This window comes from Molossus molossus, unplaced genomic scaffold, assembly GCF_014108415.1.
Source record: "Molossus molossus isolate mMolMol1 unplaced genomic scaffold, mMolMol1.p scaffold_m16_p_6, whole genome shotgun sequence".
Lineage (NCBI taxonomy): Eukaryota > Metazoa > Chordata > Mammalia > Chiroptera > Molossidae > Molossus > Molossus molossus.
Window position 1 is genome coordinate 99678149 of NW_023425399.1, and position 13368 is coordinate 99691516.

Here is a 13368-nt window from a genome sequence, read left to right on the forward strand (position 1 = left end):
ATATTACTTCCTTTACTTCAGGGGCCTGAATGTCTACAGCTAGTTTGCAGTCTTCCTCTCCCCACTTGGGTCCTATGCCTGTAATTGGAGTCAGCAGTCACCAGGGAGCAGTCAGGATTAGATCTGACCCATTGCTTTGAAGAGCTAGGTCCCCATCGTCAAAAAGAATACAGTTCCCCATGCCCGTGCCGGTGTCACCCTGAGAAGTCTGTGCCCTGGTTTGCTGGGCAGAGAGTCCCTTTATCAGGGTGGCAATACAATTTCCTTGTAATTTGGTATGTGTGTTTATTTGCCACCTACGTGGAAAGCAAGAGATACCATTGTAATTAAATTGCTAATTTGAACGTGAACTTATCAAAATATTCAAAGACATTTGTCAAAGGAGGAAGAAAAGGGGTCCAAGGGGAAAGACAAGATTATTGATCCTTTATTTCTGTTGGCTACTAGTTACTTTTTATTCCAACCAGCTAGTGCTGATGTGTGTGTTCGGAGAGCTTAAAGAATGAATTTTGCAAAGGTCAGAGCTGACCATTCCCTCCTACAGTTTGCGAGGGTTAACCTTCGGGGAGCCGGCATTTACATAAAAGGCACACCGTCTGATGATCTGAGCGAATCAATCCATCTTCTCTCTCTTCCAGGGGCCGCTGCACACAGCAGGAGGGGTGGCTGGGCCCTGAGAAGCTGGAATCCCCTGAGCAAGCAGTGTTTCAGCTGGCTGGACAGATCAAATAACACCAGCGCTGGTTAACAAAAGACGCGCTAGCGGGACGGTGTTGGAAGCCGGAGTGTGGAAATTTACCCAACGTTATTTCTTTGACAGGGAAGGAGACTCGGTCTGAGAGATGCCGCGTCCCTGCAGCCTCTCGGAGCCCAGCAGCGCACAGTCTCATCCGACGTGGCATGGGTGAGGGCGTGACAGAGAATGCTGCCCCCACGGAGGCCTCCAGAGGAGCCTGGCCTGGAAGCTGAGCTCCCCTCGGACTTGGGACTCCAGGTGTAACTTGGTGTAGCGCTCATGGAAGGTGCTGGGGTGTCTCCAGCTTCTTCACTGATGCTCCCCAGGCTGCTTTGGGTTGCAGAATCTAAGGTGAGCTGGTAGAAAGCGGAGCTGGCAAAGGTAAAAAGAAGCCCCTAGAAGCCTCCAGAATCCATTGTCGGGATCCCTTCATTCTGCCCGGGACACAGGGAACAGCCACCAAGCTGCCAGAGGCTGTGATCAACTGAGCTTCGGACCATCCGTCAGTAAAGGAACACAGCTCGACAAAAGCATTTCAGCCCGAAGGAACTTCTTTTAACAAAGGAGTCAAAGGGAGAGTTTCTGCATCTTTGTGGTCCATTATGACAGAAAACTTGACGCTCCCATAGATGATGAGACTAGTTTCTCTTTCCAAGATGCTACATTTGAAAGCAGCATGAGCCATTCTAAGTGTGGAGCAGGGCTCAGGAGATGCAGGAGTTGGTGGACAGCCCTCCCAGTGCAGGATAAGAAAACAGCATGAGCCTCCAACTTCTGCAGCTCAGCAAGCATGGACATGTGCCACTCTCGTCTCCAGGGAGCTGGTGGCAGTGACATCACCACGAGAAAAAGCATCCCTCAGCTTTGGAACTTGACAGAATGAGGTGTGCTGGGGAAGCCACTAGCTGGGACTTGGCCTTTCCTGACTGCCCCTTCATCACACGGGCATCCCCTGACCACCACTGAGCCAACAATGGCCGAGAAGGGGGACTGCATTGCCAGTGTCTACGGGTATGACCTCGGTGGGCGCTTCATTGACTTGCAACCCCTGGGCTTTGGCGTTAATGGGCTGGTGCTGTCGGCCACGGACAGCAGGACCTGCAGGAAGGTGGCCGTGAAGAAGATCACCCTGAGCGACGCCCGCAGCATGAAGCACGCACTCCGGGAGATCAAGATCATCCGTCGCCTGGACCACGACAACATCGTGAAGGTGCACGAGGTGCTGGGGCCCAAGGGCACCAACCTGCAGGGCGAGCTGTTCAAGTTCAGCGTGGCCTACATTGTGCAGGAGTACATGGAGACCGACCTGGCCCGCCTGCTGGAGCAGGGCACACTGACGGAGGAGCACGCGAAGCTCTTCATGTACCAGCTGCTCCGCGGGCTCAAGTACATCCACTCCGCCAATGTGCTGCACAGGGACCTGAAGCCCGCCAACATCTTCATCAGCACAGAGGACCTCGTGCTCAAGATAGGGGACTTCGGGTTGGCGAGGATCGTTGATCAGCATTATTCGCACAAGGTATGTGTGGCTGGAGTGGCTGTTGAGGGTGGCCCATGGAATCCTCAAGGATGCTCATGGTGTTCGAGAGTGTATTCCTAGCTCCATGGGAGCCAGGGGACTGGGGTTTGTGTCTGGAGGAGACTGGACGGTGCTAGAAAGACCACTGGCCTGAAAAGTTGTTGAGAGGGTGGTTCTGGTCTTGATCTTGACTCTGCCATATGGCCATGACCAATAACTCCAGGTTGTGTAAGAGGGGGTTGGACTAGATTATCTCTAAGATTTCTTCCAGCTCCAAACTCTGTGGCTTTAAAATTGTGCAATTTGTGGATTTGCCTCTAACATCCCCTAACCACTTACTTTCCCTACTGCCTGCTCAGGACTCCTAATGAGGCTCCCCACCGTACCAGCCTTATGCTCTGGTTCATCTTGCCTCTTCCTCTTCCCAACAAAGTTGACCCACTCCGTGTCCCATTCTCTCTGTCTGTGGACAAGTGGCACAAACTGTTCATCTGATCAACTCATCCTCAATGTCCATCCTCCAGCAAATGGCTCAGCTCTCCCAGGTCCCACAATGCCCTCGGCCCTGAGTGTGATATAGCTATGGGTGTGTGGATGGTACTGTTGGGACCCCATCTGGTGGGTGGCTACATGCTCCACCAGCTGCAGAGATCAGAGCTGACCCAGCCATACTGGTGGAGATACTGACACTCCTCCAGACCTCTTTTACCTGATCCACTGTTTCCTTCAGGAGCTGGAGGTCCTCTGAAATTCTATTCCCTTCACCCCTGGTTTCTGCCCCTTTGGGGGAGCCTCTGAGATGCTCAACCTGAGCACACATCACCAGGGACCCCTCACCAGAGCTGGGGGAGGGGGTGTCATTTCCAGCCTCCTGCCAAAACCTCTGTGCCACAAATTTTTCTTAGAATGAAAGCATTCCCTGGAAAGTAGGTGTACCATAAGCTGTTATCAGCCAAGGGGCTTGGGTGGGTCATGAAAGAGAAGGGCAGCTCTGACCTTGAACATGCTTCAGCACCCTAATTGCCTGCAGCCAGAAGGTCACAGATGCACAGAAAGGCACTGACCTGTCTGGTGCAGCTGCAGTGGGAGGGTGGCAGGGGAGGGGAAGAGGGCTCCAGCCCAGATTTCAGAGCCCAAATCAGTTCAGCTGGCTCTCGTTCCTTGGTGCCACCTTAACCATGAGACTGCCCTCAGCTCCCCTCCTCCAGCCAGGCCATCTGTCAGAATGGACAGCCGACTCCACGGGCAGGAACGTCCATGGTAAAAAAGAAAGAGTGAGCCCTGGCTGGTTTGGCTCAGCGGCCAGAGCGTCGGCCTGCGGTCCAGAGAGACCCGGGTTCGGTTCCCGCTAAGGGCATGTACCTCGGCTGTACTTTGTCCCCAGCCCTGGTTCGGTCGTGTGGGTGGCAGCCACTCGATGTGTCCCTTTCACGTCAATGTTTCTCTCTCTTTCTCTCTCCCTCCCACTCTATCTGAACAAAAAATGAAAAAATGCCCTCGGGTGAGGATAAAAAAAAAGAAAGAAAAAGAAAAATAAGTCTTCCTGTCGTCTTAATGCCCTGTGCTGTGTCTAACTTCTCTTTCCTCGAAGGAGCAATGACTCCAGGCAGCTGAACCAAAGATTTTAACTCAAATCAGTTTGTATGTGGTAATAAGAGAGTCTGTGACACTCTTATTTCTGGGATACAAAAAATCACCTTCTGAATTGGAAGAAACCAGTACACGAGGAATAATCACAGGCCCTTCCTTGATTACAGAGTCTGAGTAAGTGCAGTATTACAGGGAAAGTGTTCAGAACAGTCCTTCCTTCAGGAAAGGCAGGGATGGTGATTTGTTGGGGCAAAGATTGGCTGTAGTACTGTTTCCTAGGAGGTCCACCGTGTAAGGAAGTAATACTATGTGAGCAGGCAGGGACCTGGGCTCATTTCTGATGGTGCTAGCTTGAGACATGGATGCCCCCCATCTGGGAGCCTCAGTTTCCCCTTCTTTGACAGGGAAGATAATACATGCTCTGTCTGTCCCAGTGGCGTACAGTTATGAATCAAAAATGGAGCATAAACATCAAGCACCTTGGAGAATAGTGAGGACCCCATCCTTTCATGAGTGTTTTCTGAGTGCACACCAGGCCCAGTAACGGGGCTGTTACCCCATTACTCAGGGCAGGAAGCCACGTCTCCAAATGGAACTTTCACGTTCCTGATAGAGGAGAATTTAAATGCTCTGACTTACTCTTCTTGGGCTCTCGTCAATAAAATGAGCTAGTGGAGGTTTTAAAAAAAATCACTGGAGCCTGTTTCAAGCCCAGTAGGTGTTCACATCAGCCCTGTGCTTGGCAGGCACCGCCTGTCCTCAACCACTTCCTCCACCACATACCTTCTGCTTTTAGCTTCTTCCCTTCTCTTCCCTGAGTGACGGCGGAAGGCTTTGTGTTTGGCGCTTTTATTTATCCAAAGTGCATTTAAGTCAGTTCTCATTTAATCCTCATAATGCTGGGAGGCACTAAGGAAAAGAGTCTATTTTATTTTATTTTATTTATTTTTTTATCCTCAACCGAGGACATTTTTTTCCATTTTTGGTTCAGACAGAGTGGGAGGGAGAGAGAGAGAGAGAAACATCGATGTGAAAGGGACACATCAAGTGGTTGCCACCCGCACAACCCAACCAGGGCCGGGGACAAACTACAACTGAGGTACGTGCCCTTAGCAGGAACCGAACCCGGGTCTCTCTAGACCGCAGGCCGACGCTCCAACCGCTGAGCCAAACCAGCCAGGGCAAGAGTCCATTTTAAAACAGAAACCTGACTTTCTCAAGATTCCTTGGCCAACAGTGGCCGAAGGGGCACTGGAACTGGGGCCTTCCTGTTTGGATGGGTAGCCTGTCCATGTGCTGTCTCCTTCATGAAGTCTTTCTGGGTACCCGGTTGGAACTGACCTTTCCTTCCTTTGAATTTCCATGTCACCTTTTCCCATCCCATAGCCCGGGTCTCTAGCACCGATGCCATTCTCTGCTCTGTCTCATAGGCATCTGGTCTTTTGTGCTCTCCTAGGCTGAGGGCCCCTTGGTTCCTTGCCGGCTGTCTCAGGTTCATCTTGGTTTCCTCCGAGAAGTCTGATCACTGTGCCTGAGACATGGCTAGTTGATTTGGTCGGCTGTCTTGAACAGATGAATGACTCGTCATTTACTAGCACATTACTGACAGGAAGCTAGCTGAGTTCATTGATTTCACACCCACTGATTTTTCTGAACCTCTCTTCTCAATGGTCTTTTCTGCCAAATGGGGTCATCGCTCCCATTCTAATCATTTCATAGGGATCTTGTGAGAGTCATTCGAAAGTGTGGATATCAGAGTGCTTTCAGATGTAAGCTAAATCACTAACAGAACTATTTGCCCAGTAAATGCCACTGAAATGGAACCAACTCCTGACATGATGACCAAAGTCATGAGGCCCTTCCTGAAGGGTGGCTTCCCAGCCTGTGGTCCTGATAGGAACCCCTTACTGCCCACCCCCGTGGCGGGCCTGCTAATTAGTTCCTTAGTTTATGTCGAGAAAGGGAGGATGAAGGATCAGAGCATGTTTTCCTTTGAATTTATCCTATTAGGAAGTAGATGATGTCAAAAGAGAGGGAAAAAATGTTGTTTAAGACTTCTGAGCTCTGTGTAAATTCTAAGAAATGTCAGGAGACCCAGGGAAACAGCAGAGGGCCCAGCAGCGCATGGACAGCTTGATCAGCTGTGTGAACACTCCCCTTCAGGAAGGCCTGTGCTGGCCAGGGGAGGGAGCTGCCTTTTGTCCTCGCTAGGGCTGCCAGGGGACTACCAGCAGACTTGCCTTTCCTGGGGGCAGTAGACAGAAAATACCCGGGGAAGAAAGCAAGATAGGAGCCCCATCAGAATTTGGGTAACCAGAGGCTCTTGTATTTTGGGGGATCGTTTGAGAAAGTGTGGCCTGCCTTTGGGTCCTGACCCCTCTCTACCTCGGAGCCCTCTGTTTTCTTACACCGGTCACAATCAGAATGCTTTCCCACTTTGCCTCCGTATCGCATGAAGATTCCTTAGAAATCAGCTAGCGCGGGGGTTCTCAAAGTGGGTGTTGGACCAAAGGCATCAGCTCCACCTGGAAACTTGTTCAAGATGCAAATTCTCAGGTTCCATCTCAGACCTACTGAATCAGGAACTCAGGGTGGGGCCCAGAAAGCTGTGTTCTAACAAGCCTCCAGGTGATTCTGATGCTTAATTTTTCAGAACTTACTGATCTGAAGACATGGAGTAGCTTGTGTGTGGACAGACAGCCGGTGCTCCTGGTGTGTTTGCTGATGCTTAAAGCTGTGATTCTCAAACACCAGTGCAATGAAGAAGGCTAAGAACACCTCCCAGATAACAGGTGTATTTGAAGCAGGTACTAAAAGGGGTAGTTAATAGTGGGGCTATCAGGTACTGTGACAGGGAACTGTGAAGATTGTTTTAGGAAGGATGACTTTTAGGTCCTCAATCACATGATTGCAAACTGCACGGTTGGTCAACCATCACTCAAGTTTGGCGGAAAGCTACACAAACCAGGGAATGTTGGTTCTGTTTGGGTTTGATTTTAACAATAGTTAGGTGATATAAACCATGATTTTAGAAAAGATACACTATTAACTCAGGTGTAAACTGCTTCACTAGATGTTGTTTAAAAACAGGGACATTGGTTTTCACAGTTCAGTGAGACTGAGTGTTTGATTGAGGGCTCACCAAGTTATTGTAGTTTGTTAAGGCATGTGGTTCAAGTCAGGGTCCCAAAGGGGGCAAAGAAGTACATGATGCTGAACACACACAGCCAGCTTCCAAAGACTTGGTGTGGAGTTTTGGTGGGCAGCGTTTGTGCTGGTTTAATTATGTTGATCAACCTCACTTCCTCCCTCTCCTGGCCACTCTGTCTTCCTTTGATGCCTTCTCTGTCTAGGCCATGATAACCTCCTCTGTCCACCAGGGAAGACACACAGAACGCTCCCCCAAAGCACACATTCCCTTGAAACTGAACCTGGGGGGAGGAATGTTCCTCTCTGGGCTGAAACAGGGTCTTTGCTCATGATCAAGGCAGTGTCCATTTGGTCTTCTATGTGCTTACATGCTGGATGGTCTCCACATTGCAAGTGGAAAACCTCAAAGTGTGAAGAGTAAGAAAGGGCTTCCCAGGATCCCAGAATAGAACTGGAGCCCACCGTGCTGGCACTGAAAGAGGCCCAGCCACACTCAGAGCCCAGGGTTTCATGAGAAAGTGGACTTGTGGAAGGACAACTTGCTGAGAGCCCAACTAGAAGTTCTTAAGCTGCTAAGCATGTTATTCCAAATCAGTGGAGCTGAAAAGATTTATTTAAAAGACTATGAAATATCCCTTTTTTAAAAGAGAAAATTTGACCTCAGGGATTAGAACGGAGGTTGTACTCGAGATCCAGTGTCCCCGAACACTCAGGCAGACTTGGAAAGCTAATTTGGTTGGCTTTCAGCACCTCCCTACCCCTCACTGCAGCCTCGTTCCCAGGAGTGAGGTCTTCATGCTATCCCTGGGCTTCCGGGGGTCCACTTCTATTCACTCCCCGAACACTACATCCAGGCTTCCCTTCCTTGGGAGCAACCTCACTTAGCTTTAACAACTGGCATGGCCCAGGCACCAACCAATCAGAAGGAAGTCTAGCCGGAGTCCCAAAGCAGAGTCCTGGAGGTGCCCTGCTTGCCAGGAATTGACCCTTTATTACTGGATCATGGGGAGGTCTGGGAGTATGTGGGAATAAGGCCAAGGTGATGAGTGAGAAAATCAAGGGTTTGGAGCAGTGGCTATTTTCCAACCAGTTTGCAGGTATTTCATTATTCTAACAACGGGCCTAGTTATACCAGTGCATACCAGCCATGTTTTGCTGCCTTCCTCTTCATATCAAAGCTTGCCCTCTTGCATGTGCCTGTGGGTTTGGTTCTCTGCTGGGAGTGAGTGGTTGATTAAATAGATCTTTAACTTGAGCAGCTTGATTGTGCTGTGCCCAGGTGTGGGTTTTGTTGTATGTGCCAACTTTGGGGTTCATTGAATTTCTTGGATCTGTAAGTTGATTTTTTTCTTCATCAAATTACAATGTAAACACGGGAATATCTGTCTATAGAGTAAGACAGTGTCATATTCCTGAGATATTTACTGGGAGTACCCAGGTAAAGAAACCGAGTCAAGGACACATTTTTTTTTCTGACCCACTTTCTTTCTTATTCTCTGGGCTCTGATTACATGTATGTTTTCTCAGCTGGGTATTGCCACAGAAGATCATCCAATCTTTTTTCTCTCCTTTTTCCAGAATGAATTAATTTTATGCCTCTGTCTTCAATTTCACTGATCCTTTCTTCTTCCATCTCTAATTTGCTCCCATTTGGTGAATTTTTCACTTTGGACAATGTAGTTTTCCCTCCTAGAATTTCTATTTGGTTCTTTGTTTTGCAGTTTAAAAATTTTTTTTATTGAATTTATAGGGGTCACACCGATTAATAAAATTATATAGGTTTCAGGTGTACAACATTGTATTGTGTATTCACCATCCAAAGTCAAGTTTTCATCACCATTTATCCCCCCTTAACCTTCTTCTACCTCCCACCACCCCCTTTCCCTCTTGTAATCACCATACTGTTGTTTGTGTCTATGATGTGTTGTTTTCTTTTTTTTAATCCTCACCCGAGAATATTTTTCCATTGATTTTTTATATAGAGAGTGGGGTGGGGGGGTAGAGAACCATTGATGTGAGAGACACATTGATTGGTTGCCTTCTGCATAACCCTGACCAGGGCCAGGGATCGAACCCACAACTGAGGTATATGCCCTTGACTGAGAATAGAAACCATGACTCTGGTCCGCAGGCCAGTGCTGTAACCACTGAGCAAAACCAGCCAGGGCTATGATACACGTATATATATTTTTTATCTTCACCCAACGACATTTTTGCATTTATCTTCAGATAGAGTGGGAAGGAGAGAGGGAGGGGTAGAGAGAGAAACATCAATGTGAGAAAGACACATCAACTGGCTGCCACCCACACAACCCCATGGGGTTGGGGGCAAACTGCGACCAAGGTACTAGCCTCTAGCGGGAACCGAACCAGGGACTCTCTGGTCCATGGGCCGATGCTCTAACCACTGAACAAAACCAGCCAGGGCGATGTTTTTTTTCTTAATCCCGTCACCTTTTTCACCCAACTCCCTAATCTTCCTCCCCTCTGACAGCTGTCAGTTTTCTGTATCTATGAGTTTATTTCTATTTTGTTTGTTTGTTTATTTTGGTCATTAGATTCCACATGTAAGTGTAATCATATGGGTATTTGTCTTTCTCTGACTGGCTCATTTCACTTAGCATAATATTCTGCAGGTCTATCCATGCTGTTGCAAAAGGTAAGATTTTCTTCTTTTTTACTACTGAGTAGTATTCCACTTGTGTAGATATACTACAGTGTTTTTTTCCACTCATCTACTGATAGGCACTAGGGCTGCTTACTGTAAATAACACTGCAGTGTACATAGTGTTTTGGGTTTCTTCAGATATATTTCCAGAAATGGAATCACTGGATCCTAAGCCAATTCCATTTTTAACTTTTTGAGGAAACTCTATGCTTTTTTCCACAGTGGCTGTACCAATCTATGTTCCCACCAACAGTATACAAGGGTTCCCTTTTCTCCACATTCTTGCCAACACTTGTTGTTTATTGATTTATTGACGATAGCCATTCTGACGGATATGAGGTGATATTTCATTGTGGTTTTAATTTGCATTTCTCTGATGATTAGTGACATTGAGCATCTTTTCATGTCTATTGGTCATCTGTATGTCCTCTATTTAGTTCTTTTTTACAGTTTCCATTTATTTGCTGAGATTCCTCATCTCTTCACTCATTGAGGACATGTTTTCCATTAAATCTTTGAACATTATTTTTAATAGTTGCTTTAAAGTCTTTGCTAATTCCAACATCTGGGACACCTCAGAGTCAGTTTTTTCTATTGACTACTTTTTTCCTTGAATTTAGGTCACATTTTTTTGCTCCTCCACATTTCTAGCAATGTTTGGTTGTTTGTAGACACTGAAGCCGATACTCTAAAAGGAGCCTGAATGATATTGTCTTTCTTTAATGAGTGTTGAATTTCATTCTGGCAAGCAGTTAATTTACTGATGGTTCTCCTTGATCCTGCTAAGGTTTGGTTTTAGGCTTTGATAGGCCAGGCCTAGAGTAGCTCTTCTAGAGTATGGTCCTTACTCCTAGGGCATGGCCTTTCTGTTGTCTCACTTGAATGCCTGAAATGTTAACAAGGTTTTCCCCCTCTATCTGGGCTGGGACTTCTACAACTCCAATGCCTTTGCAACCTCTAAGATCCCAGTTCTGCTCTTAGTTCCAAAATAACTCTTCTTTGCTAGACCTTGCCAGAATTTTACTCTGTGTATGTGTAGCATAGTCCTCAGCCAGAGATCGGTGGAGGAACTTCCCCCACACCCTCCAATAAACTTCTGGGACAAAGCTCCTTCCTTTCCAGAATTCTCTCCTGCCAGTTCCAGATGCTTTAGCAGCCCCTAACTCCAATCTCTATTTCCTCAGCTCAGTAGACAATACTATTCTGCTTTGCTCCACCACCCTGAGCTATGGTTGGGAAGTCACCCCAGGAGAGTGCCAGGGTGAACACTAAGTTCACCTGATGCATTTCCTTCCTCTCTGCCAGGGATCCTGTGTAGCCTGTTGTCCAGTGCCTGGAAACATCTGCTCAGTATGACTGTCCAGTTTTACAGCTGTTTACAACAGGAGGCAAATCCAATACCAGTTACTCCATCATGACCAGAAATGGCCAACCTTAACATGTAATGATGTAGTGTTCTATGTAGCTAATTATCTCTTAATGCTAGATTTTAAGCTCCTTGAAGGAAGTGTTGCTAACTTATCTCTACATCTCCTGTTAGCTTGCTTAATGAATACTATTAAATGGAATTAAGTGGGAGAGTCCGGGGGATAAATGTTGAATAATGTGCTCCTCCTTCCCTTTGTACCAAGTTGGTTTGCTGCTAAGGGAACTCCCTGTTAGATAGTATCTCCAGTCTTGATGGGAAGAGAGTCCCAACCTCCAGTCTTTGCTTCATAGCCTCTCCACTTGGGCACCCCTAGGTTGTAAATGTCTCAGGAACATGATACAGTCTTACTCTACAGACAGATATTCCTGTGTTTATACAGAAGAAGGATGATTAGAAAATTGAGTCAAATCCTTTCCAATTTTCTCCTGAAATGTGATTTCTTTATTCAGCCTTTGCTGTGGTTGCCTGTTGAGAAGACGGAGCGTAGGAATAGAAGACTCAGCGGGGAGTATCAGATTACTCTGATTATCCTGACGGTACTGGCTACCTTCCACATCAGTACCACTTCTCTGAGCCGGGAGAGACCAGCTCTTCTCTCCAGCTTCATCTGCTGCCACCCCCCTCACCTTGTGCTGTAAAGTCACTGACTGTCACGCAGCTCTGGTCCCACACACTGTTCTCGCTGCTCCCACATAAATTCCTACTTATCCCTGAAGATCCTGCGCCAAAGCCCCACCTCTGCAAAGCTGCACCCAGCTCCCCAGGGGAGAGTTAATTACACCTTCCTCTGATGCCCAATGCAGTTGCTATTGTGATTATCTGTTTACATGCTTCTCCCCCAATAGACTTTGGGGCTCTTAGGAAAGAGTATAGCTCTCATCCGTCTCTGTATTCCTAGCAGCTAGCACAGTATCTGACCATAATACATCCTCATTAAATGCTCTTGATGAAGAAGCCAAGCCTATGCCTTTATACTGAATAGAACGTGGTCCTTAGGAGCTTCTCAGGATAAAGCTTTCAAATATTTGAAGCCATTTATCATGCCCTTTTCCATCTCTGCAGCCCAGAACCCTTTGTCGTCACACAATAATATTCAGGCACTGTTCTAAGTGCTCGACAGGTGTAATCTACCTAATCCTCATAGCAATCTAATGAAATGTGTTGTCCCCTTTTACAGATGAAGACACTGAGGCACAGAGAGGAACCACGGTCACCCAGCTTGTAAATGGCAGAGTTGGGTTTCAAAGCCCAGCAATACCTTCAGGGGTCATGGTTTTAGCCACTGAGCACACTGCCTCACTGGCTATTCAGATGACAGTCTTCCAGATCTCACACTCTCCTGACTTCCTTTCATTGACTTCCTTCTACTTGTCAGACCCTTTCTTAAAATGTGTCTCCCGGAACAGGTGCTGTGTGGTTCAGCCAGCGGAGGTGGTTGGGAGCATGGCGTCTCTGCTCTGTACAGGGCTCGCTGTTCATGCTGCAGGTGGTTTGGCAGCCATGTCACACTGTTCGCTCACACTGTGCTGGTGGCCAACTAACTCCTTTTAAGCTCAAGTGTTCTCTATTTTACATCTATATGGTTGGGTTTTTAGCCTAAGTACAAGGCTTCACGCTTATCCCTGATAGGTTTCATCTTACTGGCTAGGCAAACATTCCTACCTGAAGAGATCTTTTTGGATCTTGGTTTTAGTACATAATTTTATCCCTTACAGCTTCATAATTTTAAGTCTGTCTTCTAGGACTACACCCATATCACTGATTTAAAAATTGTATAAAGAGATTAAATAAGAGGCTTAGCCTCATAGTTACTAGACCTCCCTCCAGGGTGACACTGACCTTAAGCGAGCATTCTTTGGGTTTAATTGTCTAACCAGTTGTGAATTTACATAACTATATAGTTGTCTGGCCCATGTTTCTTCATTGTCCCCACAGATGTCCTACGAGATTTAGCTCAACGCCTTGCTGTATTGAGATTCAGGGACATTGTCTATAGAATGCTCTCATTCTACCTCAATACAATGTAAAAGTTGTCTTGCCCTGACTGGTTTGGCTCAGCGGCTAGAGCGGCAGCCCGCGGACCAATGAGTTGTGGGTTAGATTCCAGTCAAGGGCATGTACCTTGGTTGCAATTCGTCCCCGGCCCTGGTCGGGGTCCTCCGGGAGGCAACCAGTTGATGTGTCCCTTTCACATCAATGTTTCTCTCTCTCTCCCTCCCTCCCACTCTATCTGCAGATAAATAGAAAAATATTTTCAAGTGAGGATTAAAAAACAA

At 47.2% G+C, this 13368-nt stretch overlaps 1 protein-coding gene across 1 annotated transcript in view; it reads left to right on the forward strand.

Moving 5' to 3' along the window:
- Window positions 1–667: 667 nt before the first annotated feature.
- The window catches only part of MAPK4 (mitogen-activated protein kinase 4), a 46308-nt gene continuing 33607 nt past the window's right edge, over window positions 668–13368 (forward strand). The window contains exon 1 of the mRNA XM_036246003.1: window positions 668–2255. Within this exon, the coding sequence (XP_036101896.1) occupies window positions 1710–2255 (546 nt within the window). The 5' untranslated portion in view covers window positions 668–1709. The remainder of the gene's footprint in view (window positions 2256–13368) is intronic.